This window comes from Hippopotamus amphibius, chromosome 9 (assembly GCF_030028045.1).
Source record: "Hippopotamus amphibius kiboko isolate mHipAmp2 chromosome 9, mHipAmp2.hap2, whole genome shotgun sequence".
NCBI lineage: Eukaryota > Metazoa > Chordata > Mammalia > Artiodactyla > Hippopotamidae > Hippopotamus > Hippopotamus amphibius.
Window position 1 is genome coordinate 114,056,237 of NC_080194.1, and position 18,337 is coordinate 114,074,573.

The 18,337-nt window shown below is 40.9% G+C and overlaps 1 protein-coding gene across 2 annotated transcripts in view; it reads left to right on the forward strand.

Moving 5' to 3' along the window:
- XPO6 (exportin 6) overlaps window positions 1-18,337 on the forward strand; it is a 104,260-nt gene that overhangs the window by 41,892 nt on the left and 44,031 nt on the right. For both annotated transcript variants that reach the window (XM_057747769.1, XM_057747768.1), the window contains 4 exons: window positions 1,125-1,284; window positions 3,249-3,326; window positions 11,573-12,026; window positions 15,311-15,437. In XM_057747769.1, coding sequence (XP_057603752.1) covers window positions 1,125-1,284; window positions 3,249-3,326; window positions 11,573-12,026; window positions 15,311-15,437 — 819 coding nt within the window. The remainder of the gene's footprint in view (window positions 1-1,124; window positions 1,285-3,248; window positions 3,327-11,572; window positions 12,027-15,310; window positions 15,438-18,337) is intronic.

An 18,337-nucleotide genomic window follows, 5' to 3' on the forward strand; every position in this document is an offset into this window, starting at 1 on the left:
CTTTGGGGATGCTCTTTTCCTTGGTCTGCAGTGGTAAGAGTTGTTTTGAAAGGACAGGAAAGTGCCTTGTGTTTTTTGAACTGGAGAATATCCTTTCTATCTGGGTGCAGTTTCTGGTGTCCTCCTCTTCGGTAAGGCTTATATTTTATACATTGAGTAAATAAAAAACTTATTTTTATCAGGGGATGAACTACATTTAAAGTTAATTATGATTAAAGAAAATGGTCAAGTGTTTTTAATTTGTTTGCTCTTTTATAGATTGTAGCATATAACCCAGTAGGATTTTAATGGTACCTTGATTACTTTTACTGTTTCTGGAAACTAAAAAAATAAATACTTTGAATTTTGTGAAATTGATAAGAAACATCTAAGTAGCGTTATGCTGTTGGAAGTGTACCTTTTTTTCTGTCTTCTTGTTTAAGGAAACTTTCCTATGGTATAGTGGATATCGTAGGTGATAGAAAACGTACCTTAATTTGCTACGTAGGTATTTGCAAAGTCCTAACCGTATCAGTATTATAGTTTAATGACATGTGTGCGTGTTTCTGCTCTGCCACGTTTAATCTTGAACTTTTAGGAAGCATGCAAAGCTCAGAACTGTGAGGTTGATTGAACACCCGAATGTTGGAAAGATATCACAAATTGGTTTACACACATCTTAATCACTAATATAGTAACCTGGGCAGAGTAACCAAGGCTCTTTTGGGAGTATGGACATGTATAAAATTTGTCATGTTAGGTATAAAAGAGCATTGTTTTCTTGTTTTTAAGTTCATGGTATTAGAATTTTGTCTTTAAAATAAGATGAGAATATATTTTCAATGGTTACAAAAGTGTACTCTGCAGTTTTTCTAAAAGCTTGATTTGTGTATCCTGTTCATGTGAGATTAAACACGCAGAGGAACAGTTGACAGTCGGTATCCACAGGATTCGCATCCTTGGATATGAGGGCTGACCACACCACACCATTGAGCATCCTCAGATTTTGGTATCCATGGGGGTCCTGGAACCAATCCCCATGGATACTGAGGGATGACTGTACTTCGCAGGTTCACCATTAGTCAGTCTTCTTTGTACCTTAATTAGCCAGACACTCTGCTCAGAACTTAACGTTTTCCTGGCAGTTGATCCAGTCCCCCGTGACAACTCCCCTTGGGCTGATCATGTTGAAGACCACTTCAGAAGAGCTGGCTTGTCCCCGTGAGGACCTCAGCGTGGCTCGGAAGGAGGAGTTGCGGAAGCTGCTACTGGACCAGGTGCAGACAGTGCTTGGGCTGCTGACAGGTGAGCAGTTGGGTGGCGCAGGAAGGCAGAGGCCAGAGGCAGACGCCCGGAGCGCAGGCCCTGGGGCTCAGAACTCTTGAGCAGTTGCTTTAGTGGTTACTGAGACTGAACATAAAAACAGAAAGAATGTGGTGTTGTATTCCCAGCATCTAGCCCGGTGTCCAGCACATGGTAGGACCTCAAAAAATGTTTGTAATTTATTTTCCTTTTAAAGTCTTTCATTATTTGGTCGTCATTATAGCTGTGATTATTGTGGTATAGATTGGGTCATAGGAATGTGATTGAAATGCTGATTACTGCATCCCCATTAGGCGAGCGGGAGGCACTTTATTTAAGATGATTTGAATTTAAATCAGAAGTTGGAGGAAGAGGAATAGGTGAACGTTTCAAATTCTGAGTACAGAGGTGAGACTAGGCGTGTGCCAGGGTGCAGTTGTATGTAGGGTTTGCTCCGTCATCTGGCCTGTTGTGTTAGAGCTTCGCAGTGACGAGTGAAGGGTGAGAATAAAGCAGCCTGCAGAATGATACAGGAAGGTGGGAAGAGAGTGGAGCCCCTGCATCTTGAGGGTGACAGGGCGAGGGCCGTGCCCGCTGTGCTGCCGGTGGAGCTGCTGGTTCTGAGGCGCAGGGGCAGTGCCAGGCCACGAGGCTGAGCCATGCCGCAGGAGGAGCCGTTGTAGGGAAAAGAAGGCTTTTTATCTCTAGCTCTTCTACGCAGGCCACATCGTGGATATCTAGGGACTTTTCTTGGGGGGGGGGGGATTGGGGGGGTGGATGGCAGGCGATGTGTTAAAAAAGTGGTTGGCATGAGGTGGGCATTTAAAATTGGTTATAAGAGTGTTTGATGAAAAGTAAACTTGTCATATGCCCCCCCATCCTTCCCCACATCCTAGGGGAAGCCCAAACCTCAGAGCATCTATTCATTCAAAGCATATTCACTGACATCCACAACTAGATGTTAAATTTCTAGAGCTAGGGACCATGCCTGATATCTCTGTGTCCTACTTATGTGGACATTAAATTTTTTTGAATTGAGATATAATTCACATATCATAAAATCTACCATTTTAAAGTATAACAGCTCAGTGGTTTTTAATATAGTCACAAGGTTGTGTTACTATCACACTGTCTAATTCCAGAAGATTTTCATCACCCCAACCCCTGGCAACCATTAATCAATTATCTCTCTCTCTGGGTTTTCCTATTTGGACTTTTCATAAAAATAGAATCATAGAATATGTAACCTTTGTGTCTAGCTTCTTTTACTTAGCGTGATATTTTCAAGGTTTTCCATGTTGTAATATTAAATACTTGAAGAACAAAATATTTTCAAAAGCTTTTGTGATCATCTTATGTTCCAGGTTCTGTAAGGAGATAAAAAGAGGAATAACACATAGTCCCTGCCCTCTAGTAATGAATACTCTAATAGGGGAGAAAGACAATGTGTTAAGAGTTATGGTAGGGGTATGTTTTATGTGTAGGCAAAACTGAGCAGAGAAGACTTCCTGGAGGAGGTGACAGATGAGTGGAATTCTGAGAGACAGATAGGTGGCAGTTAGTCTGGTGAAAGGTCAAGTTGGATTGGAAGGAGAAGAGCAGGTCAGAGGTTAAGAAGGAAGACACACGAGAAAGGAACAGCTAATCGTGTGGGGTGATGGACACTGTGTGTGGGGTAGGGGTGAGGCCGGATGGGGAGAGCAGAGGCCAGATGTCGAGATTGTGTGGGATGGTACTGTTGACTGGTGAGGAACATGAGAAGATTAGTGGCAGGATTGTGGGAGAAGATAAATTATTGAGTTTGGAATATCCAAGTGGTGTTGTCCAGAAAAAGCAATTGGACATAAGAGATGGATGTTTAAGTACTGATGTTTGATCAGAGATACCAATACACTGTTTATCTAAATCTGATTTTTATACATTAGATTTTATTTCTCTCTGAAACTCAGTTTCTCCTTTCTCGGTAGGTATCTTGGAGACTGTCTGGGACAAACACAGCGTGACTGCCGCCACACCACCACCATCCCCGACCTCAGGAGAAAGTGGTATGGTTTGCACCACACGTTGTGTTCCTCTTTCTAAATGCAGTTGGGGGTCTCAGCAGGATAGCGATTGCTTATCTATGCCAGATACAGATGCAGATTCTTCCTTAATCTATTTTTGGCCTCTCTGCCCTTGTCTTCTGAGTAGCTAGCTTTCTTAGTTCCTTGTTAGTACTTGTACTTTCTACTGTAATATTTTGAACAACATAGTTTGTTTCATCCTTGCCCATCAGGAAGATGGCACCTTCAGCTTATGACTGCTGTCCCTCCTGGCTTGTTTTTCCCTTGTTCTCAGATTTCATGGCTGTATTGCTCATGCTGAGGTTGGTATGAGCCTGTGGGCGTGATGGGTCTGCTTTGCAGTCAAGCAGGGGTCGGGGATGTGGGCATGTGGAGTGCTTTCTTCCCCATGGGCTCAGGGAAAAGTCAAGCTGGCCTGGACAAATTGGGGACCAGTGTGCAGTAATCAGCAATGACTTTACATCAGTTTGGATTCATGTGATAAAGGGCAGGCATATTTACAGTGGCCATTAAATAATTTACTGGTGGCTAGTTATTGTCCACAGTTATGGTAATATCTATTTCAAAAGTCAGAGTGTAGTTCACCTAAAAATGGCTACTTTCATGGATGGATGGAAAGAGGAAATTGTGTCTGAGCAGGAACTTTGAGTTTCTAAATGGCTTCTGTTTACACTAAATGATCACAGATGCTTTTCAAGTAGAGTACATCCTGTGAAGTGGCACATGCTGCTTCCTCTGCTGTACAGGCTGATGTGGCTGATGAGAAATGTTTCCTCATCTTTCTCCTTTCCCTCAAGGAAATAGGCTGTTGAAATCAGACCTCTCTGAGCCCCAGCTGTTTCATGTAGCCTGTTGTTAATATGTGGAAGTTGAAATTCTTGCAGAGTTACTGTAGAATTGAAAATAGATTGTGGAGTTTTGAGAATTGCTTACAGTTTACTAATTTATTCCAATTCTATTTATCATTCATGGATTAGAGAGTGATTTGTCATACTTCTTAGGTTAAAAACTGTTAGAATTTTAGAGTATATTAAAAGCCTACAGGAAATTGAACTTGGTTTGTATTTGGTGGCAAACCTTCATTTTTGAAGTGGATGTTTGAGGTGACTTAGCAGATTTATATTTTGCAATATTTGAATGATTAAAGAAAAAGTTGCAAGGATGCAACTTTAATTTTATGAGTATACATCTTGGAATCTCTTGCAGTTTGGCTGATGTTAAAATGTGTCGTCCTGGGAATTCCCTGGTGTCCGGTGGTTAGGACTCTGTGCTCTCACTGCGGGGGGCCTGGGTTCAGTCCCTGGTTGGGGAACTAAAATCCCACAAGACGTGTGTTATGGCCAAAACAAAAACAAAAACAAAAACAAAAACAATTATCTCATTGCAATTGTAGTTTGCAAAAATTATTTATTTATTTATTTATTTATTTAGACTGTGCTGAGTCTTAGTTGCAGCATGCATGTGGGATCTTGTTCCCCGACTGGGGATCAAACCTGGGCCCCCTGCATTGGGAGTGCAGAGTCTTACCCACTGGACCACCAGGGAAGTCCCAAAATTAGTTCTTTTGAGGGTTGAATACTAGCTTAGTATCCAGGTTAAGTGAGCAGCAGCAGTTTAGTAAAAACTGTTTTTTCTGAGATCATTTTCCAGCACTGAAACCTGTGAGTTTTAGTTGGCTTCTTCCAGGTGCGTGTTCTGAGCGAACTCAGTTTATACTTTGATAGACTTATTTCCTGGAGGCTGGGTTGGAGAATATTAGATAATACAAATAAAAAATAAATGCTTGCCTCTTTCACGTGTTGCCTAAGTTTTGTTTGTGAAGTTAGGTGAAATAAAGTAAGAACTCAGTTGATATTTCCATATAAACAAAACCTAAAAATATGATGTGTACTTACTGAGAGTTCCCTCTTAGACGCTATTAAAATTTTCGAAGTCTTGAATTTTAGTATTTGAGAAAAAACAAAATAAGTTGAAACTGGTTGCAGGGGGTGGGCTAGGGAGTTAAGTAAGCTTTTAAGCTGGCACACTTCCTCTTTAAAAAAAAAGAATTGCATGTTCACTTGTTAACTGTCTCTTTATGACAGTTGCAAGTGAAGTCATCAGATCTTGCTTCACTGTTTGGGCAGTGCTGATGATTTAATCAACATCCATTTTGATGCTTTGCTCAACTGCCTTTGTGCCCTTAAGACAGCAAGTTAAATGGTAAAACTTCTAGAAAATTCTTTAGCTCTCTTGACTATGAGTTCAGTTTTATGGAGGAAATTCCTTCTGAGAAACCGTGGGGCCCAGTGAGTAAACTCAGATAATTCCTAAACACACTGCATTAGCAGTCCCTGCCCAGACTCTCAGTGCCCTGCCCAGCTGCCCATCAGACTTGGCTCTGTGGGCTTTTGCTCTCTTTTTCTCATATGCTTTTTTGTAATGTCATTTTCTGTCTGATCACTTTCAAAGAATAAAACCCAGGGACTTGTCTCTGCAACAACTCCTTTAACAGTCTGGATATAGAAAACGTTCTGATGGGTGCCTGTAGTTTACTTCTCAGAATAGTTCCCCAGATTGTTGCCTCATCTCCTAAACTCACCTCACTAGACCAGAATCCTGTGAATTGATGATGGTTTTATCTCTCATTTACAAAAAAGGAAGCTGGGGTTCATGGAGGGTAACTTGCCAGAGGTCACATCGCCAGTGAGGGGTGGGACAGTGACATGAACCCATCATTCCAAGTGGAGGTGTACTCGCTTTCTCCTAAGTTTGCTGTCTCAGTCACTCTCACCGCTTCTGCCTTCCTCCTCCTCTGCCTGGTTGAGCCCTGGCTCTGCCGCTTACTTGATTTGCCTTCTCTAACCTTGGATGTCCTTGCTGTAGAAGATGTCTCTGCTCCGAGGAGTGAGTGAGGAGAGGTGTGGGTGTGCCCTCTGCACGCTGTGGTGTGGCTTCCTTCTGCACTCGTGCAGCCTCCGCCCTCTTTCTTAGTTACTCTCTTCTTGTCCTCTCTTCTTTTTGCTTGGAAAATGGGGAAAAAAGTGAACAAAATGAAATTACTGTACGTACTGTAGTTCTGAGCTAGCTTTGTTCTGTAATAAAAATTAAGGGGCCATATTGTTCTTGCACACATGGTATTTAGTTTTAAATATGAATCTGTATATATACTGGCGATGGAAAGTTTTTTAGGGTGAAGATGTCTTAGCCCAAATTGATTGCGACCAGTTTACGCCTTCCTGTTTTTTTCCCAAACTCTTTACAAGTTGCACGTGTTCGTGCACTTGCAGATCTTTTCACCTGTAGAAAAATGGGACTTGGGATCACAACTCTTGTGATCTTGTTTCTTCCTTCCACAGGTTCCTTAGAAAGAGTTTCTCCCTGTTTTATGGGGCTGAGGCTACAGTTAGGTCTGAGGTTCTCGGCCTGGGGTGTTTTAGCCCTGCAGGGGATATTTGGCAATGTGGAGAAATGTTTTGGTTAAACATAACTGAAGAGAGTTCTGCTGGCATCTGGTGAGTGGAGGCCAGGGATGCTGCTGAATATCTCACAATGCACAGAACAACAAAGAATTATCCACCCCCACCTGTGAGTAGTGCTGAGGTTGAGAAACTCTTAGTAAATGTAGAACTGAATAGAAAATGTGTGAAATTTCAATAAGTAAGAAAATAAAAAAGCTGAGGGGATCTTTGCATGAAAGCCCATTACAAGTGTTCCAGCCATGTCTGGGTTACTTCCAACTTAGTAAATGCCGCAGAATAGCCCACATACTACTTCAGGCGTGGGTGTCTGTTGCCACCAGGGCCTGACCTGATGCAGGGACGATGAGGTCATTCACAGGTTTTTTATAATCAAGGAACGCTCTTACACGGGTAGCTTATTAAAGCTCTCTCAGTGTAGCTTTGGAAATGCTGCAGCATGAAGCAGGGCCTCTGTTCTGTGGCGATTCCTTCACTTGAATTAAAATACAGTTTTGGAAAAATTCTTCTACGATTTACTAAAATTCCCTGAAACATTTAAAGTTGAGTAAAATAATTTTTATTGAGAACCAGCATTAAAAGATACTTGAGGGGAAAAAGAAATCAGAGATCATCTTATCCACATAAACAGGTAAACCTTTGCATACTCCTATTCAGTCTTTGTCCTTGTGCTTATATATTTCTATAGTTTCGGTCATGGTGTACACATGCTATTCTACACGTGACTTTAGATCTTACATATCTTTCTATATTTGAATGTTAGCTTTCTGACTGATCATTTTTCCTAGCTGCATAATCTTTCCTGACCTGGCTTCTGGGAAAGGAGCATAGGCTTTGGGGCTAGACCTGGGTTTTAGTTTCAGCTCTGCCTCTGATTAGCTGAGAAACGTGGGGGAAATGCCTCATCTATCTGTGTTTTAGTTATTCTAACTGTCTGTAAATGCAGGTAATCATAATACCTAGCTTAGAGCTGGGAGCATTAGATGAGAATATGTATATGAAGTGCTTGGTGCAGCACCAAGCAAATAATAATAGCGCACGAAATGGTAGCTGTTCTTAACATCAGTATTATCATTGATGTGTTATAGCTTTCCTCCTTCCCCTCTTAGAATTCCATTCTGGAAAAATTCTGAGCTGAACAATAGGGCCTACTTTTTCGTTTTGTTATTGTTATTAAAGCCAGGATTTATTTCTGTTTAAGAATGTTCAAGAGACTTTAAAAAGGCCCAAGGGCCCAGTAATGTCCGTGTTTAGTATAAGATCATACTGAGGTGGTATCTGTTGGTTCTTCCATTGCTAAAGCCTCAATTTGATCCTGGTTGATAAATGCCCTGATAATTCTAATAGTTGGGTAATGGTGATTTCCTCTGACTTTGGCATCTTTCATAAATGGCCATCAGTCCATGCACAATGAAAAAGTCAATACCAGGAACAACCATTGATAGAAAGTTGTATGATTCAAGTGGAAAGCCACCCCAGCAATTCCAAAAATCAGAATTATTTATTTATTTATTGACTGAGTTGGGTCTTCTTTGCTGTGCGAGGGCTCTCTCTCTAGTTGCAGAGAGCAGGGGCTACTCTTTGTTGTGATGTGCGGGCTTCTCATTGTGGTGGCTTCTCTTGTTGTGGAGCTTGGGCTCTAGGTGCATGGGCTTCAGTAGTTGTGGCACATGGGCTCAATGGTTGTAGCTCGAGGGCTTAGTTGCTCCGTGGCATGTGGGATCTTCCTGGAGCAGGGATCGAAGCTGTGTCCCCTGCATTGGCAGGCAGATTCTTAACCACTGCGCCCCTAGGGTATTCCCCAAAATATAAATTGTTAATCCAGTAATAAACTGAAATGTTTGCAGATTCTACTTGACCATCCTTCTTGCGTTATTCTTTGAAACCAGGTCTTCTGATGACCAGCTTGGGTAGTTGTGATCATGATGGGTCTTAGCTGGCATCAGATTTAGCTCTTTCAGAACAGAAACCAGCAAACACCCTTCAAGATAGATGCCAGGGGACAACTTTTTAATCTGGTTTTAACAATGGAAATTAAACTCCTTATTAATAAATCAGAATCCTCATTTTAATGGCTGAGGAGATTGAGGCTGAGAAGGGTTAACTACTTTGTTTATATTAATCCAGCATTAGTATAAGGCAGCAGTTCTCAATAGGTCTGGGGACCCCTGGAGTTCCCCCCAAACCCTTTAAGGGTCCCAAGGGTCAGTGACGTGGTCATAAAAATACTAAGAGGTTGTTTGTCATTTTTATTCTCACTCTCTCATGAGTATACCGACATTCAGATTCCACATTGCAATTAGCCTTTAAGAAATTAGCACTCGTTAAATTTTAATATTAGAACAGCTGCCGTTATCTCAAAAGGCCACTGAAATACTTCCTTCTCTTTCAGTTGTTTATCTGTGCGAAGCTGGGCTCCCTTCATATACTTCAATAAAACAACATACTACAGAGTCAGTACAGAAACAGTTGAGAGAATCTAGCTATCTTCTTTCAAGCCACACGTTAAAGAGATTTCCAAAAATGTAAAAACAGTGCTATTCTTCTCACTAACTTTTTGGAGGGCAAAATACAGTTTCTTCATTTAAAAGTTGTTTATGCTAACCTGTAATGGGCTTATTGTTGTTAAATGAATTAAATATTTGAAAAATTCTCAGTTTTAATTTCTAATATGACAAATATCAATAGAAATAACCTACTTAAACAGAAGCTGTTTGGTGTCCTCAATGATTTTTAAGAGTGTAAAGGGGTTTAAGACCAAAACATTTGAGAACTGCTGCTATAAGGTAAAAAAGAAATTGTAAAAATTTATCCAATATCCCACCATAGAGAAATAATATCATTCCAGACATAAATACAGATAAAGATAGATTAAACTGAATAACAGGACAAAGTGGCACCGCATCATGTATTTTTGACAGACTTCAATTTCAGTTTTACTGAACTTCAGCGAAGTATTAAATGGAAGGAATTGTTCATCTTGAGATGTCTTTTCCATAAGGAATATTAGTTTGTAAAAGATAGCTCCAAGGATAAGAAAAAAGATTATGAAAAGTAATTTCTTACTACACGTTTTAATTTTAGACCATACATTTTGAGACTCCCTGCTTGTGAGAGATGAGAGCATTCGGTAGCACCCCCTTCTGTAATTCCTCCATTTGTTTGGTCTTGATTCTGTATTTAATTCAGTGCTCTCATTAGTGCTTCTCCATTCTGTAATTCTTCATTTTTATCTCTTTATGTGCATGGTTTCATTGTTCAGTATCCTCCCTAAGAATTTGTGGGCAGTATATTATCTGAAATTTTGCATGTTTGAAAAAACTGCCACCTTCCTTTATGCTCAGAGGAGACCTTTGGGTTAAGTCATTCTTTGCCCCAGAACTGGTAGACTCTGCACCACTGTTTTTTGGCTTTGACTGTTACTGTGAAGTCTGAATTCTCAGAGTTTTCTCTTTTGTATATGTGCTTTTTCTGCCTACATTCCTTCCTTATTCCTGAAGTTTTTGTACTGATTACTCATTATTTTTTTCTTGGGGCAGAATAAGCCCTTTCATTTTGTATAGTTACATCTTTATTTCAGGAAAGACTTCTTGTTATAGTTACGAACGTTTTTCTTTTGTCTTCTCTAAAATCATTTTATAGCCACCCCCACCCTCAGTTTCATTTTGCATGATTTCCTTTAGTGTTTAGTTCAGTGCTTCTCAAAAATTAAGCAAGCATAAGAATCACCTGGAGAGCTGGCACAGACTCAGCTTCCCGCTCCCCCACCCCCGCCAGCTTCTGCTTCAGTGGCTGTGGGTGGTGCCTGATCAGTTGGACATCTGACAGGCTCCCAGGTTAGGCTGATGATGCAGGTCCACAGACCTCACCTTGACTAGCCCAGTAGTTTCAATTTTGGGTCTTTGGACCTGTTTACTTTCTTTTTTAATCGAGGTATAATTGACATATAACACGGTTAGTGTTAGTTTCAGGTGTACAACATAATGATTTATGTATATTTTGCAAAATGATCACCACAGTAAATCTAGTTAACATCCATTACCACACAGTTACACATTTGTTTCTTGTGAGAACTTATTTTACACTCTTAGTAACTTTCAAATATACAGTACGGTATTGTAAACTGTAGTCACCATAGTGTACATTACATCCCCAGGACATATTTGTCTTATAGCTGAAAGTTTGTACCTTTTTACCAGCTTCACCTGCTTCGCCCACCCTGGACCCCTTTACTCTTAAGAATTATTGAGGTCCTCAGAGAGCTTTGTGGGTTTTATCTATTGATATTCAAACTGAGAAAATTTAGAAATATTTATTAATTCTTTTAAAAGTAACTGTGATGAACTCATACATATAAACAAATAATATACCTTAATGAAAAGTAACTTTTCCAAAGCAAACAAAAATATTTACTGAGAAGAGTGGCATTATTTTACGTTTTTGTAAATCTCTTTAACATGTAGCTTAATGATAGATAGCTTTTGTTTTTTCTCTGTTGCTTGTAACGTGGAATGTAGCCTCTGGAAAGCTCTGTTGTACACTTGTGAGATAATACAAGTGAAAAGGGAAAATAACATTATTTTAAAAATAGTTTTGAATTTGTGAACCTGCAAAAGGGTTCTGGGGACTCTCAGGGGTCCCTGGTTCAGACTTTGAGAACTTCTGCATTATGCTAATGCTTTTGTTTTTGTTTTTTTTTTAAGGAGAATTACTTAAATTGGTTTATAAGAGATTTGATAGTGTGTATCTTAAAAGCCTTTTGTGTTTCAGGTGACTTACTGAGTAACCTGTTGCAGAGTCCTAGTTCAGCCAAACTGTTGAATCAGCCAATCCCCATCCTTGACGCGGAGAGTGAGTATATCTGTTCCCTGGCCTTGGAGTGCCTGGCCCATCTCTTCAGTTGGATTCCTCTGTCTGCCAGCATCACCCCGTCCCTCCTTACCACCATCTTCCACTTTGCGCGCTTTGGCTGTGACATCCGGGCCAGAAAGATGGCATCAGTTAACGGCAGCAGCCAGAACTGTGTGTTGGGTCAGGAGCGCGGCCGGCTTGGGGTCCTGGCCATGTCCTGCATCAATGAACTAATGTCCAAGAACTGTGTGCCTATGGAATTCGAGGAGTACTTACTGCGTATGTTCCAGCAGACTTTCTACCTCCTGCAGAAAATCACCAGGGATAGCAATGCCCACACAGTGAAGAGCAGGCTAGAAGAACTCGATGAGAGGTAATGAAAACAGGCGTGACATCGGCTGTGCCCTGAGAATGGGCCTTGACTGTGTATCACATTGCGTTGCATAGTGTCTGTAATCCTCTTTGGTTTCAGAATCTGGGGCTCCTGGTGAGGAACGGAGAGGTAGGTGTGTACCAGTAAGTCTGAGCTTAGCTGGAAGGGCTAGGGTGGTTAAGGGAAACGAGTTGAGCTGGAAGGTGGCTGTGAATTATGTAGGTTGGTTGTCTTCTTTGCTGGTCCATCTCCTGTCCTCCCTTCCACCCTCGTCCGCCCTTTTCCTCACTCTTTGCCTGCAGGTCTGAGGTGGTGCAGAAACTGGGACCGCTGCTCATGCGTAGCCAAGCACAGGAGAGGAGGCCCGTGGAGGTACAGGAGTTACACTCGCCCTTCCTCGCTTGGTGTTGCTTGTTGGTTCTTACTATTTGACGTCGTGCAGTGTATAGGAATGTTGTCAGTATTGTGAGTTTTACACCGATGGCAAGTTTTCATCAGAAGAAAGGAGAGTTGTTAACGTGGGTACATGTTAATGGGGCTGCACCTGTGTTTCTCGGTTACTGTCCTCTTGAGTGGAGCCTGAAATCACCTAGCCTCTCTTTATTGAGGACTCTAGCAGATGACTCCACAGTAGGCTGAGGCATGGTCTCGTTTATTTCCCTTACAGATGATGTCATTTATGTATCTTACAGCTTTCGTTAATATGGTGCTACTGCTGTGTAAAAACAGGAGGGAAAATTGGAAGCCTATATTAAGAACATTATGTTGAATGTTCAGAAACTTTCAAGCAGATAAATTGTATTGAATTACTAAATATTTATAGATTGTCTGGCAGCAAAAATTGTTAGTATTTTAATCAATTTTCCTTGGCTTGTTTTTGTTGTTAAGTGAATAGAGTTAAGCCATTTCCTTTTCCTTAGAGTAAGCATCAGGATATAAAGTCAAGTGCCTAAAGTTAAGACACTTCTGGTACTTTTTAAATTTAGCAACTTTAGTAAGTTTTTCTAAAGTTGAAAGAATGGGTACATAAGATTATTTTGGTTTGGTTCATTGTAAAGAAGCTTTGTGTGAAATTTTCTTTGTATAATCACAAAAGAACTCACCTGGTATGGTAAAATGTTGGTTTTATTTTTCATTATTTAGTGATAGCTTTCTATTTGATTTCAAAAGCATCAGCATTCAAACATACAACTTTATATGTTTATATCCTTTCTAGCTTTGGGTTAAGAAAGGCTGTATTTTCCTATGTTTAAAAAATCACAACAGTAACCCAACTGCTTGTACCAACCATCAGATTTCAGTTGTTCTGACTTTTACTTGTAGTCTAATGTTTGTCGCGGCTTACATTTGGGTGGTATAAAAATGTCATCATGGGTGATCTATGTACTGATTTTGTTACGTGTAACTTTTGTGCTCTTGGTTTTATATTTTAATCCTATGCTTCCTATTGCCCTGTGAAAGCTGAGAGGTGCCTGGAAGCAGAAAGGTGACTTGAACAATACTGTGTGCTTACTTCCTGGCTCTTGGGTCCCTTACCACTAATTCTAAACAGCTAAGTCCATTCTCAGTTGTTTAGGAGCTGCTTAACCAGGTTTCTTACCTCTCTTCTCCTCTACTGCTTTTTTTCTAACTTTCTACTGCTCATTGGCACCTGTACCAGAAGGTGGGCAAGGGAAAGAAAATGAGGTGAAATAAAATTGGAATTTTAGCTACCGAACAGTCTTGCTTGTATTCTTTAAAACAATTGGGTTGGAGGTCAAAATGAAATTGAGATCGTGTGATATTTGACCCATGACTTCTCCTTATTCTTTTATGGGTGGTAGGGAATTAAGTGCATCTTCCCAAAGAGCAGCAAACTGGTTGACGACTTTGAATAACCATGTAAAAATGTAACAGGCTGAGCGAGAAGGAGGAGTTCCCGCTCTTGAGTATTAGTAACTGAAGGCCTCAGAGAGAACTTTTCTTGTACTTTCCTGTCTCTAAAAACAGTTGATTAGTGCCTCTTGCCGTTTTTCAGGTATTTGGCCCCATGATCCTTATCAAACAAATTACTTTTTTTTTTAAGCTGCAAATCAGCTTACCTACGTGTGGTGGCCACACAGATTGGCCACCCTCAGGGTGCTAGGTCCCAGGAGCAATATGGGACGTTTTATTTATGGGCCAGTTTTGCTCTTCTGAGGGGTAGTCATCTTCTTCCCCTTTATTATCTCATATGTCTTTACGTTAAAAACAAACAAACAAAAAAAGCCCCAGATTTTTGCACTTAGGAGTTTCAGAATTGCTTTTAGCCATCACTTACTGTTTGGCTAAGTCCTAGTGTATCTTTATCTTTTTTAATCAGTCTCTGAAATGTGATTTATGGAGGTATGCCCATCTCATTTTCTAATCACCTTTTGGTATTTAGGGGCTTAAAATGACAGTTTCTGAGATGTGAGAGTGATGATGTGCTGTGTATTTAATAACAAAAATCTCTTATCCTTGCAGCTGTGACCCACACTCTTCTGTGAAATGAGTTTTGAATACAAATGAATTGGGAATTCACTGTGATGTGAAAAGAAAGAGCACTGGATTGGGAGTGGATGGTAGTCCCATTCTTCCATGAGCTGGCTGAGTGACCTTGGGCCAGTCACTTTATCTCTCTGGGCCTCATCTGTAAAATGAAGCATCACTAAATTGTCCCTGAGTCTTGTCCAGCTCTAACAGCCCTCCTCCCTGACATGTGAAATCACTTTTAGAGTGGATTGGGGTGTGCTATGTTTAATTAGCACCAGGAGCCAGAGGGTGGGGAGAAGACATGAACATTAGGTTGCAAGCCTGAATATATCTTACCTGGATGCCAAGCCTTTCGTATAGCCTTGTTTTGTTTTTGGGTTTTAAGCACATTCGTTTTAGTATTTTGGCTTCATAGCAAAGAAAACCAGCCCTCCAGACTTGCCACATTGAAATGACAGATGATCAGCACATGGACATTTTTAGTACCATTTCCTTTCACTTTACTTGGGTCATAACACTGAGTTAGAAAATATGAAGACGCTAGCTTATAAGATGCCTTACTAGATAGTATCTGAGGATTAAAGTTGCTTTTCTGCTATGTTTCAGGTGGTAAAGGAATGAAGGGTTGCCTGACCTGTAGGTAATTGTTGCAGGCCTTTATATTTTTAACTGAAACTATGTTATAAATCTATAGTCTTTTTACTGAAAGAAATTTGGATTAAATTTGAGTTCTCATCTAAGGAGGTGGCTGAGTTTCTCATTGTCGCCTTTTGTCGTCTTGTCTTCTTTAGCTACATCGAGAAGTTTACTGACTTTCTGCGGCTCTTTGTGAGTGTTCACCTAAGAAGGATTGAGTCCTACTCCCAGTTCCCCGTGGTGGAGTTTTTGACACTTTTGTTCAAGTACACATTTCATCAGGTAAAGCACTGGAACTGTCCATGTCCATCCCTTCCCACCCAGAAAGTCTACTTTGTTATTTTCGGAAGAAAGAACTTCTTTATTTTATTTCTCAAACATTTATATAGTGCTTACTATATGAAGATTGACACATTTATCCTTCGTAACAACCCTGTGAGGTAGATATTATTATCATCCCCATTTTACAGATAAAGAAACTGAGGCGCAAAGAATAACTTGCTGAGGGTCATACAGCTAATAAGCGGTGGAGCCAGGATTTGAACCCATAGAGTCTGCTGTTAATCACTGTTATGTTGGAGAAGCAAAATACAGAAAAGTGCTGAAGTTAGGGCCTTTAGTTCTAGCCTATAACTGTCACTAAGACTTTCCACAAGGAGACTGTACATAGTAAAGCTCTCAGAAGTTCAGTGTTGGTGGATCCAGTTGTTTCCCCCACTTGGCAAATGATTTTTGAGCTCCTGTTGTATTTCAGGAGCAAGGTATGTAACCCTCATAGGCACAGTCCTTGCCTTCACTGAATTTACATCCTGGTGACCCAGTATTTTTTATTTCTGTATATATTTTAGCAGCTTTATTGAGATAAAATTTACTTACTATGAAATTCACCCATTGTCATTGTACAATTCAGTGATGTTCGGTAGATTTATAGACTTGTGCAGCCATCATCACGATTCAGTTTTAGACATTCCTGTCATGCCCTATCACTTGTGCCCATCTGTATGTCTTTTTTTTTTTTAATAAATTTTTATTGGCTCCATTGCGTCTTTGTTGCTTCATGCAGGCTTTCTCTAGTTGTAGTGAGTGGGGACTCTTTGTTGTGGTGCACGTGCTTCTCATTGTGGTGGCCTCTCTTGTTGTACAGCACAGGCTCTAGGCGTGTGGGCCTCAGTAGCTGTGGCAAGAGGGCTTAGTTGCTCTGCGGCATGTGGGATCTTCCCGGACCAGGGCTCAAACCCGTGTCCCCTGCATTGGCAGGTGGATTCTTAACCACTGTGCCACCAGGGAAGTCCCTGCATGTCTTTTTAAAATAAGCTTTTTCAGGAGTTCCTTTCACTGCTGTGGCCCGGGTTCAATCCCTGGTCAGGGAATTGAGATCCTGCCAGCCTCGTGGAACAGCCAAAAAAAAAAAAGAAAAAGAAAAGAAAAAAAAATTTAAGACAAATAAAAAGCTTTTTGTCAAAGTATCACACACATGGAAAAGTGCATAGAACATACACGTACAGCTTTGTGAGTTTTCCCAAAATGAACAAGCCATGTAACCACCACCTAAGTCAAGAAATAGAACATTACCAGCACCCCTAGAAATCCCCTCATGTCCTTCCCAGTCACTCCCCTTCACATCCTCCCCAGAAGTAACCCCAGTCTTGACTTTAACATCCCAGATGAGTGTGCCTGTTTTAGAACTTCTCTAAATGCAAGCATACAATGTAGATTTTTGTTTGACTTTCTTCATTCAACATTATGTTTCTGAGCTTCATCTGCGTTGTGTATGGCAGTAGTTTGTTCTCATTGTTTTATAGGAAGCCATTAGTAAAGCCACTCCATTGCTGATTTGGGCTACTTCCAGTTTTTGGTGGTCATGAATCATGTTGCAGTAAACATTCTTGTGCCTGCCTTTCGGTGTACATGCGTAGCTCCTTCTGTTGGTATATTACCAGGGGTGAAACTGCTGGGTCAGTGAGGGCATCTGGTTTTATAAGTAATCTTTTTTGGTTGTTTCAGTCACTGATGTTGTAACTTAATGAAGCTAGAGGAGAGGTAAGGGTGGAGGCTGGGAGGGGTATGTGTATGTAGTAGGGGATTTGGAAGGGCACGGGTGGAGGAGGAGGATCAAAGATTAAAGAAGTGACAAGATGTCAGATAGAGGGGCCTGTGAATGCAGAGCAAGAAGGAAACACGCTGAGCTCACCAGGCCTAAGAAGGGACAGAAGAGGTGATGAGATGTAGGAGGGTGAGGATGTAGGAGAAAAACATCAGAAGTGGGAGAGCTTTGAGATGGATCTGGAGAGATCTTTAAGGGGACCAGGAAAAAAGGAAGGATTTGATAGATACTTTAGAATAAGTGCAGCAGAAATGAAAGACAGATAAGGAGTCAGTGCTGGGGGCAGAAAGGAGGGGTTTATTTGGGAAAACAGAATGAAATGTCTTGCAGTTTTCCTCCCTTTGTAAAATGGGACCTTTTTAGTATACATGGTGTATAAGAAAGCTAAAAAAATGTTTTGAGGTACGCATGTCTGATGCCTGCTTCTTTGGATCTGGACCCAAAAGTTCTGTGTTTGAGCTCTGGTTATTTCTGTTAGGTCTCTGTCCTTGGACAAATCTTTTAAATTTTCTAAAGAGATAGACTGCAGTGGGCATCTTTAGGGTCTTTCCATGTTCATCTTCTGTGATTCTTTCACTGGAATCCTACAGGTTGATTCTCCATTGGACTGAGAGTGGTGGTTTTATGTATTTATGTATGTTTTATTTATATACTGGGAGAAGAAATAGATTGGTCATGAAGCAAACAGCAAGCTTCTCTCTTCCTCCCTCAGAGCAGGTTGCTGTCAGCTGAGCTCCCTGTGTTCTCCTGGCATCCTGTGTGAGGACTTTGGTTTCTGGGTGCAGACGGTGGGCTGTGGGAGTTGGTGACCTTGAGGTGCAGGTAGAAGTTGATTCTGAGCATTGGGCAGAGGGGCAGAAACCTGGAAGGGGCTCCCGGGCAGGCTGCCCTTTGCTGAAGAGGTGGGGTGGGAAGAAGCTGGCAGGGAGCACTCTGCGCCCGGGAGCTGGTAGTAAAAGATTTCTTTGGGATAAGATTTAAGAATAAGAAATTAAATTGCTCTCGAGAGAGAGCTTTAAGTTCTCACCTGTTCATTAACAGTGTGCTCTTCCTTTATCATAGTTTAATTATCTGTAAA